Source organism: Callithrix jacchus, chromosome 12 (genome assembly GCF_049354715.1).
Source record: "Callithrix jacchus isolate 240 chromosome 12, calJac240_pri, whole genome shotgun sequence".
Lineage (NCBI taxonomy): Eukaryota > Metazoa > Chordata > Mammalia > Primates > Cebidae > Callithrix > Callithrix jacchus.
The window spans coordinates 60,264,598-60,286,409 of NC_133513.1; the positions used below are offsets into that span (position 1 = coordinate 60,264,598).

Below are 21,812 nucleotides of genomic sequence, written 5' to 3' on the forward strand. Positions count from 1 at the left end.
CATTTGGGTAACCAACATTTTTGTATACCTGGGAAGCTGGGGACGCAATGATGAACACAGCCAGCAAGGTACCTCCCCTTTTGCGGGGGTGGGCGATGGTTCCTTTGACGCTGCATAGCACTTGATAACTTTCAAAACAGCCATGACCATCATCTTATCTGACTTCACCACAACCTGGTTCAAAGAGTATCAGGCCCATAAAAGACTCTATGATTGGTGGATGGACTGATGGATGCAGGGCAGGCAGGTCAATCAGTGAGTAGATGGAAAGCAACCACAGATACTGTCATTTGCATCTTTCAAATGAAAAGTGATGGCTTGAGTGAGATGTGGCTAGAGCGTGGACACCAGGAAGAGCCTCTAGTCTCAGTTCTAGGAACACCCACACTCTCACCAAGCCCCTAGTAAGAGCCTAGTTGACCCTAGTCAACTCTGCAGGCTTATACTGCACAGGGCAATGTGACAAGGGTCTCATGTAAGGACTCTTACTTGATCCTTGCAACAAAGTTTGCAGCTCCTTACCTGGTGGGCAGTTACATCCTGGAGATGTCTTTGGGGCCTCCCGGCGCCTCCTTGAGTGGAGCTTCCATTTCTGTACAAGGAGACAGACAAGAGGAGTCACCAGGAGCTTGTAGACACCAAGCCCTGGAGAGTGGCTGCAGGTTGATGAGGAGGGCAGGAAGAGGGGGAAGGGGCCACATAGGGGGTGATGGCAGAACTCATCCTGGATCAAAGACAGGCATTTAATGGCCTTCCACTGGCCACCGGGCATCTGGGTAATAAGAAGCAGAGAAGAAGGCCCATCCTGGTAATCACAGCGTCTGATGTCTTTGGAGCACTCTTAAAGAAATTAACGCCAACCACAGAACCCCATAAACCAGTTGCACCTTCCTGCCCCTCACACTCCTGCGCACAATGACATGCTTTTCTCAGCTCTCTGCTAACTGTTTCCTGCCTTGGACTGGGCTCCTGATGGACCCCTAGGCAGGGACAGTGGCTTCTGTTTGGTATCCCTTAAAAAGCCAGTATTTGTAGGTGGGGCAGGGGTGCAGGAGTAGGGGGCTGGCAAGGCTCTCTGCACTTCTCCACCAATTCTCTTCCTCATTTCTCTTCAAATCACTGAGCCAATCTGGAAGGTGCCAGGGAGGTGGGAGCATGAGAGAGGTAGAACACCCCGACCCTCAAGGAGTTATCATGTTCATGGTGGTAAGTGGAGAAGAGCATGCACAAGGCCCATGCATGCAGGATGCCCCTGTGTGTCAACTCTGCAGGCTTATGCTGCACAGGGCAATGTGACAAGGGTCTTATGTAAGGACTCTTACTTGATCCTTGCAACAAAGTTGGCCAGACTAGCCGTTAACAGAAATGCCTCTAGAGCCAGACTGCCTGGGCTAACACACAGTTCCCACATCCTGGGCTAATAACAGTCCTCACTCCATTGGATTACTGTGAGATTGGAAAGATTAATGCATAGAAAGAATGACACCTGATACCCAGGAAGTTCTCAATAAGTGTTAGCTATTACCATATTCATTTCACAGGCGAGGGACTTAAAGTACAGAGAGGAGACTGCACCTGGCCAAGGTCAAGTCTGAAGTAAGGAACAGAGCTGGGACTCAAGCCCACACTCTGTGATGCTCATGCAGCCATTAGAAGCTGGGAGCCCCATGGCCAAATAGGCCTTTCAGTGTATTTTATTTGGTTCCCACAGTGATCTTTAAATTATTATTATTACTGAATTTGTTGCTAATATTTTGAAGTGGATGGTTTCATGTGCAAATCTGCATTTGTAATTTCTCTTGAAAAACTAACGGAATGATTTGGCCATATGAAGCCTGTGGTCTGGCTGGCCAGGACTGACTGCACCTGATGTACTGTAGTCCCCACCCTGACACGGCTGACCAATTAGGATGACAGCCAGCGCTATCTTCTTCCTCACTACTGTGCAATTTTGCCACTTGGGGTGGGCCACAAGAGAGGTGAAGGAAATAATGTGGGAGGTGTCGTAAGGGTGCTATCACCTCCGGTTTGGGGGAGGGGAGGGAAAGTCAGGAAGCTTCCCAAGGATTCAGAGCAAGTAGAGTGATTTGCTGAGGGTCACACAGCTGGGATGTGGTGGAACTGAGGTGTGAACTCAGGCCTCCTGGCACAATGCCCGCTCCACCTGCTGGAGAAAGGCGAGTGCAAATGCCTGGGAGGGAACACAATGACAGATGGGGCGGAGGCTCTGAGAGCAGAAGGGGGCCAAGGTCAAGGCAGATCAGAAAAGGGGAAACACCCCAAAGCAGAGACCCTCACTTAGAAAGGGGAGGCTGAGTAACCATTAGGTGGATGGGTGCTGAGGCCCAGTTACAAGCAGGCACAGAGTGTCTGCTGGGCAAACAAATGAGACCCCAGGACAAAGTCTGGTGATAGCCCCTCTGGTGCCCAGCTCTAAGCCTGGCTCACGAATGCTGCTTTCCTGTAAGGGACTGCACGACTCCACCTCCCTCCCCACCAATCACCTGGGGGCCTGGCACCCAGAAGGCGCATGACACAGGTCTGCTGAAGGACAAAGCCAGTCAATGACTGACAAGCCAAGACCTGGAGTCGGCACCATTTTGGCTAAAGGTTGTAACCACTCAGCAGCAGCAGCATGGAGCAAGTTGCCATCACAGGGTTGGGCTGGAGACAGAGCTTGTGGTGTGAGTGGGTGGGGCCCCCGATCCATCCCCATGGGATGCACCCCCAGAGGGGCATAACTTCTTGTGGAAGAGAAAATCAACAGAAAAACAAAAAATATATAACAGGCGGCAATACATACTGGGAGAAAAATAAAACAGGGCAAGGGGACAGAGAGTGATGGAAGGTGGCTTTTTAACTGGGGGTCACAGAAAGTCTCTCTTTGAGGGAATATTTGAGCAGAGGCTCAGAAGAAGGTAAGAAAATGAGTCATGTGGTATCTAGAGGAAGTGCGTTGCAGGCAGAGGGAACAGCAGAGGCTAAGGCCAGAGACAGGTTGTGCATGGAGCATCTGAGGAACAGGAAGGGGCGGAATGTGGCTGGAGTGATGTGAGTGAGGACAGGGGGTAGGAATGTGAGGGGCAGGAAGGCAGGTCATTAAAGCAGGAGCAGAGACTTTGAATGTGTAACACAGATCCCTGCTACTGGTTCCAGGGCTTGCTGACAGCCATACAGCTCCACAGCTCATGGGTGCTGTGATGGGCTACCCAGGCTCCCAGGATCAGACCAGTGGTTTAGCTGATGGGAGTGTTGGCTGCTGATGGCTGAAACTCTTTCTGGGAGCTGCTCTCAGCTTAAGGATACTGCCTTGATCAGGGTCACACCCTCCCCCAAAGGCAACCCACATTCAATTACTGATGGAGGGGAGGAACACAGACCTTGCCCCTCTGCCTCAGCCTGGACTGACTCTAGGGCCAACCCAGCTATGAAGCTCCTATGGGACCATCTGGGGCCTCTGTCATGACTGCATCACAGCTCAGCCCCTTCTCTGCCCAACCCTTCTTCCCTCACTCCCCCTCCTATGTTGACTCCAATAAGCCATCTACTCATAGTTCTCCACCTTGGAGACTGTTCCCTTGGGCCAACCTAAGACAGACCTGGACATGACTTTCACATTTCCTGAGCCTCCACCTGACCCTCATCACTGCCCTGTGCAACAGGCAGGCCAGAAGTCAGCCCCATTGTACAATCCAGAAAACTGAGACCCAGAAAGGGAAAGGGAATTGCCTTGAGTAAGCCACAGAGGGCTTAAATTCCATGTCCTCCAACCTCAAGTTCAATGCTTTTCTTCAATCAATCCTGTATTTATTGAGTTTCTACTAATTGTGAGACTGTGCAAAATAGAGGATGAGACACAGCCCATCAGCAAACAGCCAAGCCTAGCATGGGAGAAGCATGTTCAGAGGTATCCAGTTGACTGTAGACTTTGCAGGGCCTGGGTGTTAGGTAGGAAGTGGGGGCTGTGAGGGTTAATTCTAATCTGTTAACCTGCCTGGGCTAAGGATGCCCAGATAGCTGAGAAAACATTCTTTTTAGGTATGTGGATTAGCACTGGAATCGGCAGACTCAAGAAAGAAGATCATCCTCACCAATATGGGTGGGCATTATCTGATCTGTTGAAGGCCTGAGCAGAACAAGGTAGAGGAAGGGGGACACTGCTCTCTCTGCGGGAGCTGGACCGTTTATCTTCTCCTGCCCTTGAACATCGACTCTCCCTGCACCACAGCTGGTTCTTGGCCCCTCAGGCTTCGACTGGAATTTACGCCATTGGCTCTCCTGGCTCTCAGGCCTTCAGGTTTAGGTGAAACTACACCACTGGCTTTCCTGGGCCTCTTCCTTGCAGATTGTGGGACTTCTCTGTCTCCATAATCACACGAGCCAATCTCTCCTGATTACTCACTTTCTCTGCATCTATATACAGCCTATTCCTTCTGTTTCTCTGGAGAACCCTGCCTAATAACCAGGCCTTGTGTGCCCAGGTAAGGAGTCTGGCATGGAGGAGCCATTCAAAGGTTTTAAGCAAGGAGGTCATGTGGTCAAATTTGGGTGGTATAAAGGTCACTCCAGTAGCCAGTTAAGGATAGACCAGTGAGACCTCTGGGCCAGAGGATGTCGCGGTCATCACCGAATGAAGAGATGTGGGAGGAAGAAGGAACTGGGCACAGGATGGACTTTGGGTGGTGGTGGGAGCCAGGGTCTGCCTTGGGCAGCCAAGATGCCACCCCTGGGACTTAACAGTGGCAAGAGCAGGTTGTGGGAAGGTGACAAGTTTGCAGAGCCCTGCAGGGCGGGCACAGGCAGCTCTGGAGACTGGGAGAGAAGGCAGGTGCGAAAGGTGGACCCAGAAGTCAGGAGACTTGATTGGAGGAAATGGAGACATCGGAACAGGCAAAGCCACCACAGACACAGCTAGAAAACAAGCTAAGTTCAAGATGTAGGTATGTTTTCTTGGCCTGCCCAGAGTTTATTTTTAAAGAGTATTAAATCTCAACATCACGACAACCCGTCCACAGTCGAGGCTTCAACACTTTGCCCACAGACCTCTATTTCCCAAGGACCTGACACCACAGGCCCAGGGACTCTCGAAGCCCAGAGGACCTTCAACCTGCAGGTCCTACCAGCTTTTTACCATCCGTCACCGCCATGTGTCACTTCCCTCCGTGCCCGGCTGTGGTTATCACCACCCCCTGTCTGCACCCTTCACTGCCTTGACACCCTCCCCCTTCACTAAGCCACGAGCCTGGCTAGATCCAGCGTCTCCTCCTACCCCACCCCTGCATGCGGGCAGTGGGGTAAAGCGGGAGGAGCACATAACCTTGCTGACTGATCTTTACTTTAAATGCATGATCCTGATGTTTCATGGAAACCCAGCAATCATTCTGCGGTTCCCTCGACCCTTCACCATTGCACTGTCCTGAGAGTTTTCACACTTCCTCTCCCCAAACCACCAACGCCCCCTCCTACAACTTCATTGTCAACTAACGACCTTGAGAAGAAAAGCAGGCAGAAGAGGACTTCCAGAGGCACTCCCATGTGTCCTCGATCTTCATCTGCGCCTGCCAGCACCCGTCTCTCCTCCTGAGCTCCCCATCTGTGCTCCCACTAGGATCAACCCCTCCTATCACCAGCAAGTCCCCCACCTTCCTGCCTCATCAATCCCCTCCTCTAGATTGGATTATTTACATCAGGGGCCGGCAAACGTAAATATCTGAGGCTGTATGAGCCACATGATCTCTGCCACACCTACTCAACTCTTCCATCGTAGGCAAAAGCAGCCAGTTTGGAAACAAATCAGCATGGCTGTGCTCCCATAAAAAAATATATTTTCAAAAACAGGCTGCAAGCTGGATTTAGCTGTAGTTAGCCTACCCTCACGAATCATTTTGCAAATATGCAGTTGTTCTTCCCAGCATAAAAAAGGAAAAGAAATAAATAATCCTCTTTTGACTCTGGTTAGCTCTTTCCATTGGAAAACTCCTGGATAACAACCTTTGCTGCCTCCCATGTCTCTCTGGACCACTCCTACCTGGCTCTTGTCCTTACCGTCCCCCAAGGGCTCTCCTGCAGGTTGTCTATGACCTCCAGGTTGCCGCACCTGGTGGACAGGCCTCATGCCTCCTCTCAGCAGGGCTGCAGCCTTACTCACTCCTCCTTGTAGCGCTTCCCGCACTCTCCCCATTTCCCTTGTGTCACCCTGGCTGTGCCCTCTCAGTCTCGTGCTGATTCCTTCTTATCTATTTGATGTCTAAATGTTGGAGGTCACAGGGTCCACATCCGGGGTCTCTCCTTCTGTAAACACTGGCTCCCTAGGGTACCTCATCCTGTCTGATGGCTTTCAAGCCATCTGTGCAGATAATGCCCTCCAACCTAGACCTTCCTCGAAAACTCCAGATGCATCTATCTGGCAGCTGGCTTGACATGGCCATTCATAGGCATCTCAGAATTAGGCAAAACTGAGCTTCTGACAGACTCTCCCACCTCCTCCCTGGACCTGCCCCTACCATCAACTTCCCCATCCCGCCAATTGCTCAAAACCTCACCATTATCACTGATGTCTGTTTCTCTCACCCTATACCCATTCCACCAGCAAATCCTGTTCTTTACCTGCCGGACACATCCAAGATCGGACCCCTTCTCACCACCTCCACCACTACCTGCTGGTCCAAACCTCATCATCTCTTGCTTCATTGCTGTGATAACCTTCTAATGAATGCCTGATTTCTGCCCTTGCCCCTGCAGACCATTCTCCACACAGCAGCCGGAGTGATCACACAGGCCTCTGAAGCTCTCACACACTGGGCTTTCTTCCACCCCAGGGCCTTCACACTTACTGGGCTCCCTGCCTAGGTGTTCTCTTTCCAGCTACTTACCTTGCATGCTCCTAGGCCATCCTCGTCTCCTGCACTCCCTCCCCCAAATATACCTCCTCCCTCACCACACCCTTATTTTATTTCCTCCTTAGGATAGTTTTCTTTCCTTTATTTATCTTACGTATTATCTCTTTGTACCACTAGAATGTAAGTTTAACAAGGATCTGGATACTTTGTTCTGTTCTGTTTTATTCACTGTGCCTAAAACAGGGCCTGACACCTAGTAGGTGCTCAGTAAATATTGGTTGTTCACATATCAGGAGATTTCACATCCAGTTCTGATCTCTGCTCTGTCTTGCATGATGGAAGACCTGGCAACACTGGGCATGTGCAGTCAGGTGGTGCTGCGTGGTGGTTGCCCCTTTCAGGTGGGTATATGCCATCTATGCCACCAAGGCACTCTCTCTCCAAAGCCAGCTTCACCTGCTTAGGCCACCAGCCTGTCTCCTTTGACATCTGACTTTGAGACCCATGGTGAGAAGTCCCCATGATGAGGCCCTAGGGTGGACCCTCAGCTACGTTGGGCAGAGAAGACTTCCTGCTTTGCCCCTGCTGGCAGCCAGGGCCTCCTGGAATGCCCTATGTGGCCAGAGCTGAAACATCACCCGCCTGATCAGTTGCAGCTATTAAAATGCCCGTATCAGTATCAAAGGGAAAATGCCAGGCAGCTACTCACTCCCCCCAGAGAATGTGGCTCCAGCCTGGCCTTGGGTTTAGGGGCCACTCCCTCCCTATGTCTCAGACTCAGGGCTCTGAAAAGGCCCCAGCTCAACCTGGACCTCTGTGATACATGGGGTGGCTCTAAGCTGTGGCACAGACGCAGCCCAGAGGGAGAGGCCAGGTGAGTTCTGCAGCTGTGATTGCAAGTCTGGCACCTCCCTTCAGGGGGAATCTACAAAATAGGGATATGACCCACTACCTGCTGCCAGCCCCCTGAGTGCCAGCGTGGAGACTGAATGAGATAATGCAGAGGAAAGTGCCTGGGAAATCATGGAGCATTTATCCATTTTGGGTTGAATGATTAAACAACAGTTAATAATTGTAACAGCTATGCACATTGGACATCATATACCAGCCACAGTGCTAAGCACTTTAGGTGGCAAATAGCATTTAATAATGGATTTTGATATTATTAGTGCATGCCTTCCGTTAGAATCCATCTGCCCTTGGAGGCTGGAGTGGGACCCTCTTTTGGGTTGGCACAGATGGCCCCCAAACTCCAGTGAAGCATCCATTGTAGGCAGAGCTTGGCAGTGTTAAAACTGTATCATATCAGCTTGACTACACTTGGGAGTGCCAGGGCCTTGGGGTCTAGTCCCAACTTTCACACTGTGTATTAAGCAAGCTCTATAATCCTTCTGGACCTTGATTTTCTCATCCATAAAATGGGGATAATCTAAGTTTCTGCTAGACTACACAAGACAGCTCGTAGGATAAAATGAGGCCAGAAAACAAATAGAGATGTGAGGAGGGTGAGCACCTGTTTTGCCAGCTTGTTCTGCTTGGTGGCCAGGTGAAGGCCATTTCTCTCTTGAGCTGGTGCCAGGCCTGCCTCCTCCCACCTGCTGTAATGAGGCTGGTCTGGCCCCGTGGCATGCACCGCTGTGACAAGTGGTCAAGTTTCCTGCACTTGCCATGTCCTTCCTCCTCTTGGGAAACTCAGAGCCCTTCTTCCAGAAAAAGGGATGGAAGAGTGAGGGGGGAACTTCCTTTTGACCCTGAGAACTAGGAGTTGAAGGAAAAGGAGGTGCCCGCTGAAATGACCACAGCAGGCAGAACTCCACACCGGTGCCAGCACTCTGGATCCCAATGCCTGGCACAGGGCGGGGGCTTGATCCCGTCTGCTAGAGCCCTTTTGATCATCCTGCAGCATAACTGCTGCTGGGCTGGCTGCCACGTTACAGACTAAGCTGGCCCTCGGATGTCAGGGACCCAGGTCAGATGTCTTAATCCACACTCGAACCGAATTGCTTACTTTTAGATCTGCCCTATAGGACTCATCCTTGTGGTCCCAGGAGGAGGTGGGCTTTGAAAGAATCGGGATAAATGGACATGAGGGACAGAGGACATTCCCGTGAGGAGGCACAGAGGCAGGACCTGGCTGCTCAGTGCTGACTCCACAGGCTACAGCTCAGGGACTGCAGGAGAGGGCTGGCTCCACAGAAGGGTTTGTTCAAGGGACAGGCCCACATGTAGCCACATGCCCCAGGGCACAGGCAGCTTGGCAGGGTGAAATCAAAGTGGAGGAAATCAAGACATCCAACCCACACCCACCAAAACTGGACTTACCCGAGCTGCTCCAGGGGCCTGTGCACTGGGGACTGGGAGGGGTGCCATGGGGGTGCCTTAGGAGCTGTCTTCTCCCTCCCTCCACAGCTCTCTTCGTGCAGTGGAGTTGGCATCTGATCACAGACTCCCAGGGCCATGAAACAGGGGCCTGAGTGTCCTCCGGATACCACACACTGCCTCTGTCTCCCTCTGCCTCCCTGGCTCACCAGAACCACAGACAGATGTGGCCCCAGGCTCCATGGCTCAGGAAAAATGTCAGGAACAGGAGGCACATACCCCTCTGTGAGCTTTGCTGCCTTCATATGAGGAAGTCCTTCCTTCTAGCTAACCCAAGACCCTGCCGCTGCCACAGGGAATCAAGGAGCTGGGCCTCCAAACTGAGAAATGACAGCGTGGGTAGGAGGCAGATTGGCAAGGGGCCCAGGACCTCAAGGGTGTCAGGGGTTCAGGGGTCATCTCTGGGCCCAGCACAGGATGAGGCAGGGGCCCCCCACTATAAAGAAGGAAAGAGCAGAGAGTAAGAGTCCTGGGGTGAATGTTGGGGACCTCTTTCCTCCTTTCATGCCTTTCACAAATGGGTATTGGCTATCTACAATGTGCCAGGGGTGAACGTTGGGAGCCTTGCTATGCAAAGCAGACACGGAGCTGCTCCCATGAAGTTTATACTCTAGGGAGGGGAACAGAAGAGTCTGTAAACCACACACATCAATGTGGAGTAGCCACTGTTATCAGAGCTATGGCCAAAAGGGGCAAGGAGCTGAGAGCCAGCTGGGGCATTGGCTAGTCTGGTTCACGGCAGAAAAGTGAGACATGAACCAAGATCTCAAGCCAGGTGAGGGGCCCAGGCACAGGGGAGTGGCTGAAAGCTAAGCCAATAGGCAAGCATCTTGCATGTATTAGGTTGCTGCAAAAATAATTGCAGTTTTTGCCATTAAAAGTAATGGCAATTACTTTTGCACCTGCTTAACGTTAATTCATCCAGCACTCACTACAATCCATTTCATGAGTGAGGAAACTAAGACAGAGAGAGGCCAAGTAACCTGCAAGACAGCACGCAGCCTGGAAGGACAGAGGCAGAGTTTGAACCCAGGAAGCCTGGCTCAGAGCCCGCATCTTGACTCTATGCCTGTGAGAGGTGAAGCTTGGGTCTTTCAAGAAGATCGGATGATCTATTACTGGAGTACCAGTCACTACACAAAGCACTTTCTGTCTTAACTTTTTTTAAATCCTAAAACAACCCTCATAAGGGTACTCTTATTATACTTGCTCTTATTTTACAGAGGTACAACCCAAGGCTTAGAGAGCTTGAATACCTTGCCAAGGGTCACACAGCCAGTCATTAACAGAGCTGGTCTTGAACCCAGCAATCTGGTTCCAGAGTCTGTGCTCCCAGCCACGACAGCGTGCCACCATGTAGCTGGACTCCAGAAGCAAGGACAGGTGAGCCATGAGGCTGGAGAAGGTAGCAAGGGCTGCACCTGAAGACCACATGCGTCATATTTAGCAACACAGTCTCTAGCCTGAGCACAATAGGCAGTTACTGTAGAGTTTAATCAGGGAGATGGGGTGATTGCATTTAGTTTTTTTTTTTTTTTTTGAGACAGAGTTTTGCTCTTGTTACCCAGGCTGGAGTGCAATGGTGCGATCTCGGCTCACTGCAACCTCTGCCTCCTGGGTTCAGGCAATTCTCCTGCCTCAGCCTCCTGAGTAGCTGGGATTACAGGCACGCGCCACCATGCCCAGCTAATTTTTGTATTTTTAGTAGAGACGGGGTTTCACCATGTTGACCAGGATGGTCTCGATCTCTTGACCTCGTGATCCACCCACCTCGGCCTCCCAAAGTGCCCGGCCTGCATTTAGTTTTTTAAAAGGTCCCCACTGGCTGCTGTGTGGCTATGAGAGTCAGAATAGCATGGGTGAGAGCAGATGGGTGGGGGTGGGGGTGGGGGGCGGGCAGCTCGGCCTGGGGAGGACAGGCAGGGATGGAGAGGAGAAGATGGGTCTGCAGAGGCCGAGAAGGCCGGGGTGGGTGTGACTGGAGGCAGTATGCTCACACAGGAAGGGACGCTGGTGAGGGGTGGATTTCCTGCTCAGTTTAGACACGTAGAGTTTGAGGTGCTTTCAAGACATGCTGGAGTTGTGGGTTGGTGGGTGTAGAGATGGGCTGGGGCTCTAATGACATTAAGAGCCAGACATGTCCTATCATGGAACAGTCAGCCACATAAGGTAGTGAGCTCCCCGTCACTGAGGTGTGCAAGCTTGCTGTAGGAAATTCCTAGAGCAGCACATGACTTATGAAGGCCCTTCCTGATTCTATGCAGTGGGGTGAGGCTGGAGGTGGCTGAAGCTCTCCCTGGAACAGCCCTGGCAAATGCCCCTTTAATCCACCCCCCTTTCTGCATCCCTGTCCCAGGAGGTCACCCTTTCTGGTCTGCCCTACAAGCCACCTTATCAGAGCATGACCCGGTGCAAAAGAGGTGCCTTGACAGAGCATCTGCGGCGGGACAGAGGGCAGCCGGTGCAAAGTCCCTCCATGGCAGAGGTTCAGGCCCTACCACAGCCTCGAGGGGCAGCAAGCTGAAGAACAGATAAAAAACTGAAGCCTGCAGGGAGGGTGGGGAGGGCAGGAGGAAGGAGCGTGTGGGCAGCGGGAAAGGCCTGGGCAAATGCTCAAAGGAGAACGACCAAGACTTGAGGAGGCCGGCAAGGCTGGGGTGGGAGTGAGGACGGGAAAGGGCCAAAGAGGCCCAGCCCACGTGGACCCCAGCCATGTGGGGTTTCAGGAAAATCCACAATAGCCACCAGGCAGGGAGACAGGGGCCCAGTGTCCCCTCAAAGGCCGTGCCCAGCCTCTCCGGCAGGCAGTTCCGCCCCTTTGTGCCCGGCTGGCCCTTCCTCTTTGGAGGACCAAGGGAGTACCCACTGCCAGCAGTCCCACCCCTTTGGCCACAGACAGCGTCTCTGCAGGGAGACCCCACACCCAGGGCTGTGGATGGGAGAGCGGGAATGTCAGCAGGAACTGCTGCTGGGGCCTGCCAGCAGCCCAGACCACACCCAGCAATAGCTGGGACCCTGTCCACCCTAGCCTCCCAGACCCAGGCCTCAGTTTCCCTTGGAGAAGCCTGTTGACTTCCCTCCAAGTGAGGGCTCAATAGGCTGTTTCAGGAAGGGGCAGAAGCCAACCCAAAGAAGTGGGAGAAGGATTTCTGAGGCTTCCCCTGAAACCTCTCTTCTGGAGGGCAAATCTCAGTTGATTTTGTTTTTGGAAAACAACAGTGAAAAGCCAGCTGCTTACCCTTCTTTAAACCTCCCAGCCTGTCAGGCTGCTCTGTGCCCAGGGAAACTTTTGCAGACATCTCACCGTGAGCCTCATCACTGCCCCTCAGCCCCTTGAGCACTGCTTGGGACCCAGGTAAGGGGGTCTGGGTTTCACTGCACAAAGAGCTCTGGGCACTGGGCCGCACAAACACACACACTCTCTTTCTCTCTCTCCCTCTCTCTCTCTCATTATCAGGGCCTACCAGGCCCAGCTGCAGAACACAATCACCCGTGGAGCTCGTTAGACACCCACGGCCCGGCCTTACCCACAGACAGCTGCAGCAGGCATTGGAAACAATTGGCCTGGTGTGCTGTGAAAGCTCCCCAGGTGATTCTAATGCAACCAGCATCACCTGTACAAGTGCAAGCCTTTGAGGACATCTGGATCAGATGAGGAGAGCAGAGTAACTTTAAAATGTTCAGTTACTTCAGAACTTTTACTCCTTTCTGGATCCAAAAGGGAGCATTCGGGCAGCTGATACAGACAGACAGACAGACAGACACTATACAGTAAGGTAGAAGAACAGCAAAGACAGAGTGATCAAATAGGATCTGGGATGGAGGCTCATACAAAAGCCTTTGCCACTGGCTGAACCCTAGATTTGCTGCCAAGCTTCCTAATGGCCAGTTCAGAGTCCAAGAGACAAGAACAAACCCATCCATCCTGGGAAGCCCAAGCATTCCAGAGGCCAAGGCTGCTCTGTGCCCTCAGCGAGGCCCTCATTGCACGAGGGCTTCCCTCAGGGTACTCAGCGCCGAGGCCTGATGCAGCTAGCAATACTCACAACATCTTTCTCACAACAAAGATGGTGGTGCAGCCCTGATGCCGGGCAGTTCGGCAAACGCTGCCTCTGAGAGTCTAACCAAATTCAGCAGATCCCCAGCCCCTGGCTGGTTTGATCGGCCTCAGCAGAGTTAGAGGGGTATGGTACTTCCTACAGACAGGTATATCCTAGTGGCTGAGAATGCAGGCTCTGGGCCACACTGCCGGGTTTTGAGGCCTAGCTCTGCTACTCATTTACTGTGTGACCTTGGGAAAGTTGCTTAACTTCTCTGGGCCTCCATCCTCTCTTCTGTGAGAAGCAAATAGTAACAATAGTAACCACTTCGTAGGATTATTGTGAGGATTTAGTGAATCAATAGATGTGAAGGTCTTAGAATAGTCCCCGGTACCCAGTGTAAGTGTAAGCTCAATACACAGTGCGAACTCAAAAAATATCAGCTACTCATAAAAGTTGTGGACAAGGCGCAAGCAGCCCCATATTATCTCCTCCAGTGATGAGAGGGGTGGCAATGGTTACAGTTGCCATTAGCTGAATGATTTCATTTAATCCTACAACAACTCTGTGAGGAGGATGTCATCATCTCCATTTCAGGTCAGGGTACTGAGGCTCAGGTCACAGTTAGTGGCAGGGGTTCAAATGCCATGGGGTTGCCTCCTTCATCATTTTGCCACCCCCCGACTCTATAAAGAAAAACCTTTGCAGGCAGCTGGGACAGGTAAAAATGAAGTTCCTGACCTTGGGAGTAGAAGATGGGAGGGGGTGGGTGTCCCCAGCTTCTCTGCCCAGGGGGGAACACATCACTGAGCCTTCCCTGCTCGCCCAGCCGGGACCAGGCATGCAGCCTGCACACGTGGAAGACAATCGTCTCATCCTCCGCTGGTTGCTGGGAAACACGCCCTGAGCAAATGCTGAGCCTACACCTGGCGCCAGGGCCAGGGACGTTGCGGGGAGAGCGGACTAAGACACCTTTCCCAGCCTCTAGCAGGGGGCCTTATGTCAACTACTAAATGAGAGAGCTGCCTACTATGTACAAAGTCCTGGGCTAGACCTAATAAGGGACCCAAGACTGCGTGCCTCTATCGCTATCATCAGGTCATATGTGATCACATGGACAGACCATTGTACAATGTGGTTGGGTTGAGCCATGAATGGCAAATGGATTTCCTCTTGTGCACTGACTCCAATGGACAGGGGCGGCAGCCTGGGTTGCTGTTCCCCATGCCACTGGAGGACTGTGCTGAGAAGGATTCTGAGGCCTACCTAGGCGGCATGGGAAAGAATGCGTTGAGTGATTAGTAGCGTCTGCTATGGTTTGGGATAAGGAAAGCCAACAACACGTGCTGTGTCTATTTTCCTTCTCTGAGCTCAATGCCTGGCACAACCAAGAGCAACAGGAAGTTGGAGCAGGGAGAGTCCCTGGGGTGGAGTGGTTCGAGGAGGCGCTCCAGAGGGCAGTGGGGCAAGTGTAGAATGATTAAGGCGAAGGGAAAAAGGCATCTTTCTGGGAGTCACCAAACTGTGAAGCTATGCTTAGGGCAGATGGAATAGTGTTTGAGATGCGTTTGGTTTTCCCCACCACCTTCCTATGAGGGTTGGCTGCCTCCTGAGCTCCTCAGTCTGGTTCAGAGCTACCTGCTAGTTCTAAGGCCTTTGGAGAAGCCACAGAGCTCTGACAACTCTCCCTGCCTTTATAGTAAGTACCTGTTATTAAAAAACCAAAATACTAGAGTTATGAAATAGCTCTTCATCTTGAACGCCAAACCTCACTAGTCAGTAGCAGCTTCCTGGAACACCGTTGAAAAGGATTCTGAGGCTCCATGGGAAAGTGTGCAGCAATTGATTAATAATGTCTGCTAAGGGCCCTGGAATGGGGAGTAGTGCACACCCAAGCCAGGTATAGGCCACTGCTGACCTAGTTAATTGTCTGGAAAGGGGAAGGCATGGTGGAGGAGAGATGCCTGCTGGGGGCTGGATTCCACCCCTGGCTCCTCTGGTACCACCTTGTGCTGGCTGCATTTGAGGAAACCTGGATCTGTCCATATACTGATCCAGGCAGCTGTGGTCAGCACAAGACACTGCACACAGGTTACCCACTCCAGCACCAGGCTTGCCCTCCCCAGTGTCCTTCTCCCATTCTTCCCTTTAGGGGCCTCTTCCCATCCTCATCCCAGCATTTCAGTCCTAAAGGACCCCATCCACAGCCCCAGTCTTTCAGCTGCTGCTTTGATCTATCCCCTATATCTCTTTGCCATTACTTTCAATGGCAAAAACTGCAGTTACTTTTGCACCAAAATCACACACCCTGTAAACATGAGACGCGCCTATTATAATTGTTATTTTTAGGGATGAAGGAGTCTGCCTGGGGTTCTCCAACACTTTAGCCTGGAAGTTTCAACTACTTCCTCTCCCAGAAGATTTCTTAACACTCCAAAACATGGATCACAGATAGTGGGAGGGAGGTATAGTGACATCAGTGTCTCATCTGTAAAAGGGGGTGAGGTGAGTGTCAGTCCCTTGGGGAAGTCGTGAGGATTGAAAGAGATATAGTGGATAGGCATAGCATTGGCTCCTGTATGTACTCTATAAATACAAGACATTTCCATTCCACTTTCTGCTGTTATTATTGGGGGTGAGGGATCTACCTGGCATCTCTCAAAACTCACCTTAAAGGTGCTGAGACCCTCCTCTGCTCCTGCTTTGGCCTAGAAAACGTATTTGGCTTTTTTTTTTTTTTTTTGAGATGAAGTCTTGTTCTTTTGCCCAGGCTGGAGTGCAATGGCATGATCTCAGCTCACTGCAACCCCCGCCTCCTGTGTTCAAGGGATTTTCCAGCCTCAGCCTCTCAAGTAGCGGGGATCACAGGCGCGCACCACCACGGCCAGCTAATTTTTGTATTTTTTGGTAGAGATGGGGTTTCACCATGTTGGCCAAGCTGATTTTGAACTCCTGACTTCAGGTGATCCACCCACCTTGGCCTCCCAAAGTGCTGGGATTACAGGCATGAGCCACTGTGCCCGGCCCAGGATTTGGCTCTTTTAAATTCCACTCCCTTCTCATTCACTGCACACTGCTGCCCAGTCCTAGGTGTCATCTGATTTTCTCCATTTGGGACGTTCCAGCTTCTTTCTTCACAGCAAGCAAATCAAATAACAGGAAGCTGGAGTGCTCGTTAAGAGTTCCAGACCAGGAGAGAGGCACTGATGGGGGACGAGTTGGGGCCTGAGGTCTGGAAAGCACACTCCTGGTTCCCCACAGAGCTGGCTCCCGCCATCCTCCAATCCTGGCTCTGCACTGCTCCCCACCCACCCCGCCAGGGACTGGTCCCCTCGGATCTGCCTCTGGCTCTCCTCTCAGGCCTCCTCTCCTTCTGGGTCCCCTTGGCCGGCCCTCCCTGAAGCTCCCTCTTCCTTCTGCCTCATAGACACAGTCTCCGCCCTGTACCTGTTTTCCTTATTGGCATGGGTGAGGTGCACGTGCCCAGGAGTCACGCTCCCAGGCCATTGCACAGGCTGTGTGCCTCGCCAGCCTTGCCCTCCCCAGTGCCTTTCTCCCATTCTCCAGGAAGTGGCCCAGTCCTGCCCGCTCCAAGGATTTCCTGCCCCAGGTCCCTGAGAGCCCTCCCTGAGCACTCATCTGGCCTTGTGCATTGCCTTTGGTGATGGCGCATTTTGGTGAAGTCTCTGATCTGCCCCCAATCCCAGCAGGAAGGCAGGGCCTAGACGTTTTGGAGGATGAACCTGAAGCGCAGGGGTGCAGCATGCCTTACCACACGACTGGCAAAGCCCGGTTAGAATCCTGGTCTTGGGCCCCCAAACTCACCAGATGCCTGTGTGCCCCGTGATGACAGGGACCTTCTGCACCCCCATTCTGGAGATTCGTTTTGTAACAAAACCATTTCCCCTTTCTCGTCTCTGAATTTTCCTCTCCCATGGCAGGTTTCTGCCTGTCCCAATTCTCTGCCTTACCCATTCCTCTCCTCTGCCCTTTGCTCAGACCTGGGAGAACACACCTAGACAGGGGACCCAGAATGGTCCCCTCAAGTTGCTCAAGCGCCGACCAATAGAACTTTCTGTGAGGATGTGTGTGTTCTCTGCCTCTACCGTCTAGCTCCATAGTCCCTAGCAGCAATGTCCACTGCACTTGAAACCAGGCTGGTGCAATAGACAAGCTAAAATTTAAATTGTATTTAATTTTAGTTAGTTTAAATATAATGAGTTGCATATGACTAGCAGTTACTGTATTGGACCCTCGGGTGTCCCGCCAGAAGCACAGACAAGGCCCCACAGATAAGGCCACTCACCCCATCCACCAGTGGGACAGCTCCCTTCCTCTGGCTCCAGCACCCTCCCCTATTGACCTCAGCCACCACTTCCAGTCACCCCTCTCTGACCTACTTTTGCCCCCATTCATTGTCCCCTCTGGCCCGAAGCAGCATCCTGCTTTGCCAGCCATAAGCACTCAAGGGGCATAGCTGCCTACTTCAAAACCCTTCAATGGCTCCCCATTACTCTTATTTACATTTAACTTTCTCTAAGGCCCCTCTTGACCTGGGCTGCCCATCTCTCTCTAACCACATCTCCTATTTCCTTACCCTCCCAGTCCTCCAGGGTTCTGGACTTCCTGAAGTTCTTCCAATTCCCTCTGACCTCCAGCCTCAAAAGCTGTTCCCTTTCCCCCTTAGAACAAGGCTTCACACTCACCCACTTTTTTCTGACAAACTCCTATTCATCTTTCAGCTCTTCATTTGAAAATCACTTCCCTAAGGAAGCCTGCCCTGACTGCCACCACCATCAGACAATGTTGCATGTAATCCAGTCCCCAGGCCCCTCTCATCTTTCACTATTGCAGCACTTATTTTATTTTTTGGCACATGACACGGTCACTGCCCACTTCCTACTTCATTCACTACTTCCCTGTAAGTTTAGAAGGGCAAAAGTGTCTCCCACAATACTTGACCCACAGCAGGCTCTCAGTAAACATTTTCTGAATGAATGAATGAGAATAGACCCCCCCAAAAAGGTGGCAGAATACAACGCAAAGAACATTGTATACAGGGACCAAGAAGCTAAGGTTCTAGTCCTGGACCTCACCATGTGACTCTGGGCCTCAATTTCCCCATCTGAAAAATGGGGTTCAGTTCAGAAGATCTCTGGGATAATTTTCATCTCTAGCAGTTGAAAAGATCACAGTCAGTAGGGTAAATGTGGAGCTGCAGCTTGGAGAGAAGGCGTGTGCATGTTTGATACAATAGTTAGTCCCAAGGCCCCGATAGTATGCAACTTAAGTCTGAAGCAGCGGAAGCAAGAAGCTGGGAAAGGCCGGGGCATGGCCAGGCCAGCAGGAAGGTCTGGGAAGGGGAGAGCATGAAGAGAGGGGCTGAGCTAAACCATGAGAATCAGATACTTATTCCTCAGCAGCCAGGAACCCCAAGATACCTGGAGGAGCTCTAACTGCCCTGACACTCTCTTTACCACCCAGCCAGTCCCGGCTCACACTGCCTGAGCCTGATTGAGCCCTCCGTATTCCCTGGAGCCTGGCAGGGCGTGGGGATGAGCTGACAGCAGCAGTCATATGTGCACCACTAGCACCAGTAAGCTTGCCCTGTGACCGCCCTCTCTGCTCTGGCCCTGCAATCTCCCTCTCCTTGGACACCCTGGAGAACCACTCCGGCAGGTGCCAGCCTGGCAGAGGCAGCTGAGAGGAGCCTGGCTGTAGGGAATAGATGCATCTTGCCAAAATGCTCACAGCACCCCACCCGCCACAGTTAGGGCTGTGCTTCAGTGTTTCCTACACCAGCACTGTTTCACATGTTCAGAGGGGTTGGAGAGTTTGTCCCAGATGGAACAGCTTCCAAGTAGCAGAGTGGAGACAAAAACCCAGGGCTGCTGGGCTCTGCCACCATGATCTTTACTGCTGCACACTGCCTCCAGCTAAGTAAGAGATCCTCTCCCATCTCTTCCCCATGGAAACCTTCCATGGCCGGGACGTGCTCCAGGACCTCTTCCCAGACTGCTGCGGCCCCCACCTGCCTGTCCTCCTTTCCATCTAGGCCCTGGGTCTCCTGTGCTGCCCGGATTCCCACAGGTCAACAGCCCTCACCCTGTCAAGGCCCAGCCTTTCCTCTGGTGGCACAAAGAGGCTGCATGTCCCTCCTTCCTGGGGAGGGGACAGCCTTTTCCTGTGTTCCCAAGATTGCCATGGCTACCTAGAGTTTAATCTACTTGGATCAACAAAATTTGGGGAATGGGAGAAAGCATCCTTTCTCCAGGAAAATAAGAAACCTGGTTTAGGAACAAGAAGAAGGTGTGAACTAATTTGTCGCCAAGAAGAGCAGAGACAGGCAACCCACACTTGGACCCTGGCGGTCTGGGCCAGTGAGCAGGGACCAGGGCACCACCCCCTGCAAGAACTGTCGCCTCTCCCCGCCCACCTCAGGCCCTTGAGAGGTGGAAGGGGAGGGCCACGGGGGCCCAGTAAGCCTGGGCCCGGCCGCCGGGCGCGCTTCCCGCTGCGTGGGCGCGGGGCCGCTGTCACACCACCCGGGCCAGGTCCCGAAAGGGAGTAGCGGAGCTTGCCCGCCTCGCGCCTTCGCGCGCCCAGCCTTCCTCCACCTGCGCTGGCCCAGGGCGCTTCCAGAGCTGAACGCCGGGGGCGCCTGCCGGGGGCAGGAGTCGCGGGGTCATGCTCTTGCCCACCAGGTCCTCCGGATCCGTGGCAGGGCGGCGTCTGTCCTTGTCCCCCGCGAACCCGGGGCTCGCAGGAGCGAGCGCCCGCGGACACCGGCTGAGGAGTCTGGAGGCTGCGCGAGAGGGCGCCGCGGGGAGGGATAAAAGCCAGCAACAAAGAGCACAGACCTCGTCCAGCAGTTGGTTGACTCGTCCCAAAATAGCCGTCTCCATTTGCTGCTCCCCGCGCTCCGCTTCCAGGCGCAGCACCCGGGCCTGCAGCTCCGCCGTCCGAAAGTGGGCGAGCAGGCTGAGCGCCAGCGAGCAGAGGGCCAGCGCCAGCAGCCCGCAGGACCCCGGGCTCGGCAGTCGCGCTCCGCGCTCCGCCCGCGCCATCGCCAGAGCCACCGTCCCGGGCGCGCCCAGCTCCCCAGGGCCGCGGGCACCGGCGGCTGCCGCTTTAAGGGTGTGCTCCGCTACCATCCTCTCACGTCTTGAGAACCAATAAATAAATAAATAGAATAAATAAAGGCGAGAGCCGCTGCCAAAAGGCTTGATCCAAACTGCGGGGCAGGAGGAAAGGGCTTGTATCGCTGGAAAACGTCCCTTTCCGTTGCTCCCGGCAAAAAGGACGGAAAAATTAGCAGTAAGAGGGGAAGTGCCGAAAAAGCACAACCAACGGTAATTGGGGGCACACCTAGGTGAGGAAAAAAAAGTTATTTCAAAGAACGTTCCAAGTCCAGGAAAGTTAGGGGAATCTGACCGGCTCTCCTCTCCGCCCGGTCTTTCCCTTCCAGTGTCTGCAGAGCAGTTGGTGCCGCGCTGTCAGTCCTTCTGGGCGCCTCGTGTCCCCCGGGCCAGCCGGTTTCAGTCCCCGGGCGAAGGGGCGCACATGGAGGGCCCCATGGGCAGAGGTGGGTCGTGGCTGCTGGCGAGGAGCGCCGGGGCCGATTCCGGCGCCTCTGTAACTTGACACACTCGCTGCGGCTGCACGGATCGGATGAGCAATCCGTGCTACTTCCCAAACTAATCTCTCCCGCCCCCTCCCTCCTCCTCCTCCCCACTCCTCCTCCAACTCTTGCGGGGCGGACGGCTGGGATTTGTTTATTTATGCAAACTGGCCCGGGGTGGGGGGCGTGGTAAGCAGGTCCAGCGTCCCCAGCCCGCCCGCCGGGAGCCCCTCTCCCGCGCTCTCCGTCCTCTTTGAAGTGACACTTGGGGTTATTTATAGGCAGGAAGGGGGTGTAGAGTGGAGCTGGGGCTGCACTTCTCTCTCTTTTTTCGGATTCACACCGAAGGCTCGTTTGCTTCCACAGAGACGGTGGGGCAGGCACCACTCCACCTTTCCCAGCCCTTGAGACTCCTCAGGAACCTGACTGAGTTATTGTCAAGGCTTGTGGGTGGATCTCCAGGTCCCGATCAGGACTACCTGATCCCTTCCCCAATCCCCAACCTCTTACCCTTTCCTTCACCCCCACAACCGACTCATTGGGAGCTCTGTGCCTCTCGAGGTCTGCAGCCCTCCAGTACAGGCAGCCAACCACATCTCTACTCTGGGGTGAAAAGTCAGCCCTCCAGCGGGGAGCAGAACTGTCACCCCTTTTTCTCTTTCAGGATCAAGACCTAATGTAATATGAGAGACTGAAAATTGAGCAGAAGAGCTTATTCCAGGTATCTGAGAGGTGGCTCAGTGGGGCTGCCTGCCAGTCCTGACATCTCCCCTTCTTGTCTGTCGTTGATCTGAGACTCATGCCATCCATCCCTTTGTGGTGAGACCAGCCTGCCTCGATCATCCCGGTCATCAAAGGTAAGCAATTCTTACACAAACTCAGGCTCCATTCCTGCGTGAGGCTTAGCGCTAACCAGGCTCTCTCCTGCTGTCA

General features: G+C 53.1%; 1 protein-coding gene across 1 annotated transcript; it reads right to left on the reverse strand.

Annotated features, from left to right (window-relative positions):
- Window positions 1–394: 394 nt before the first annotated feature.
- On the reverse strand, window positions 395–20,931 carry LOC128929174 (collagen alpha-1(XIII) chain-like). The gene is made up of 2 exons (XM_054242228.2): window positions 20,119–20,931; window positions 395–592 (listed from the first exon to the last, which is right to left on the reverse strand). The coding sequence occupies exons 1-2, from the start codon at window positions 20,410–20,412 to the stop codon at window positions 413–415; spliced, it is 474 nt and encodes a 157-aa protein (XP_054098203.2). The 5' UTR covers window positions 20,413–20,931; the 3' UTR covers window positions 395–412.
- Between the last annotated feature and the right edge of the window lie 881 nt (window positions 20,932–21,812).

Coding starts and splice junctions, on each gene's coding strand:
- LOC128929174 (XM_054242228.2), bottom strand. CDS start 20,412: ATGGTAGCGGAGCACACCCTTAAAGCGGCAGCCGCCGGTGCCCGCGGC. Junction 593..20,118: donor TCAACCAACTGCTGGACGAG/GTCTGTGCTCTT, acceptor CTCCTTGTACAG/AAATGGAAGCTCCACTCAAG.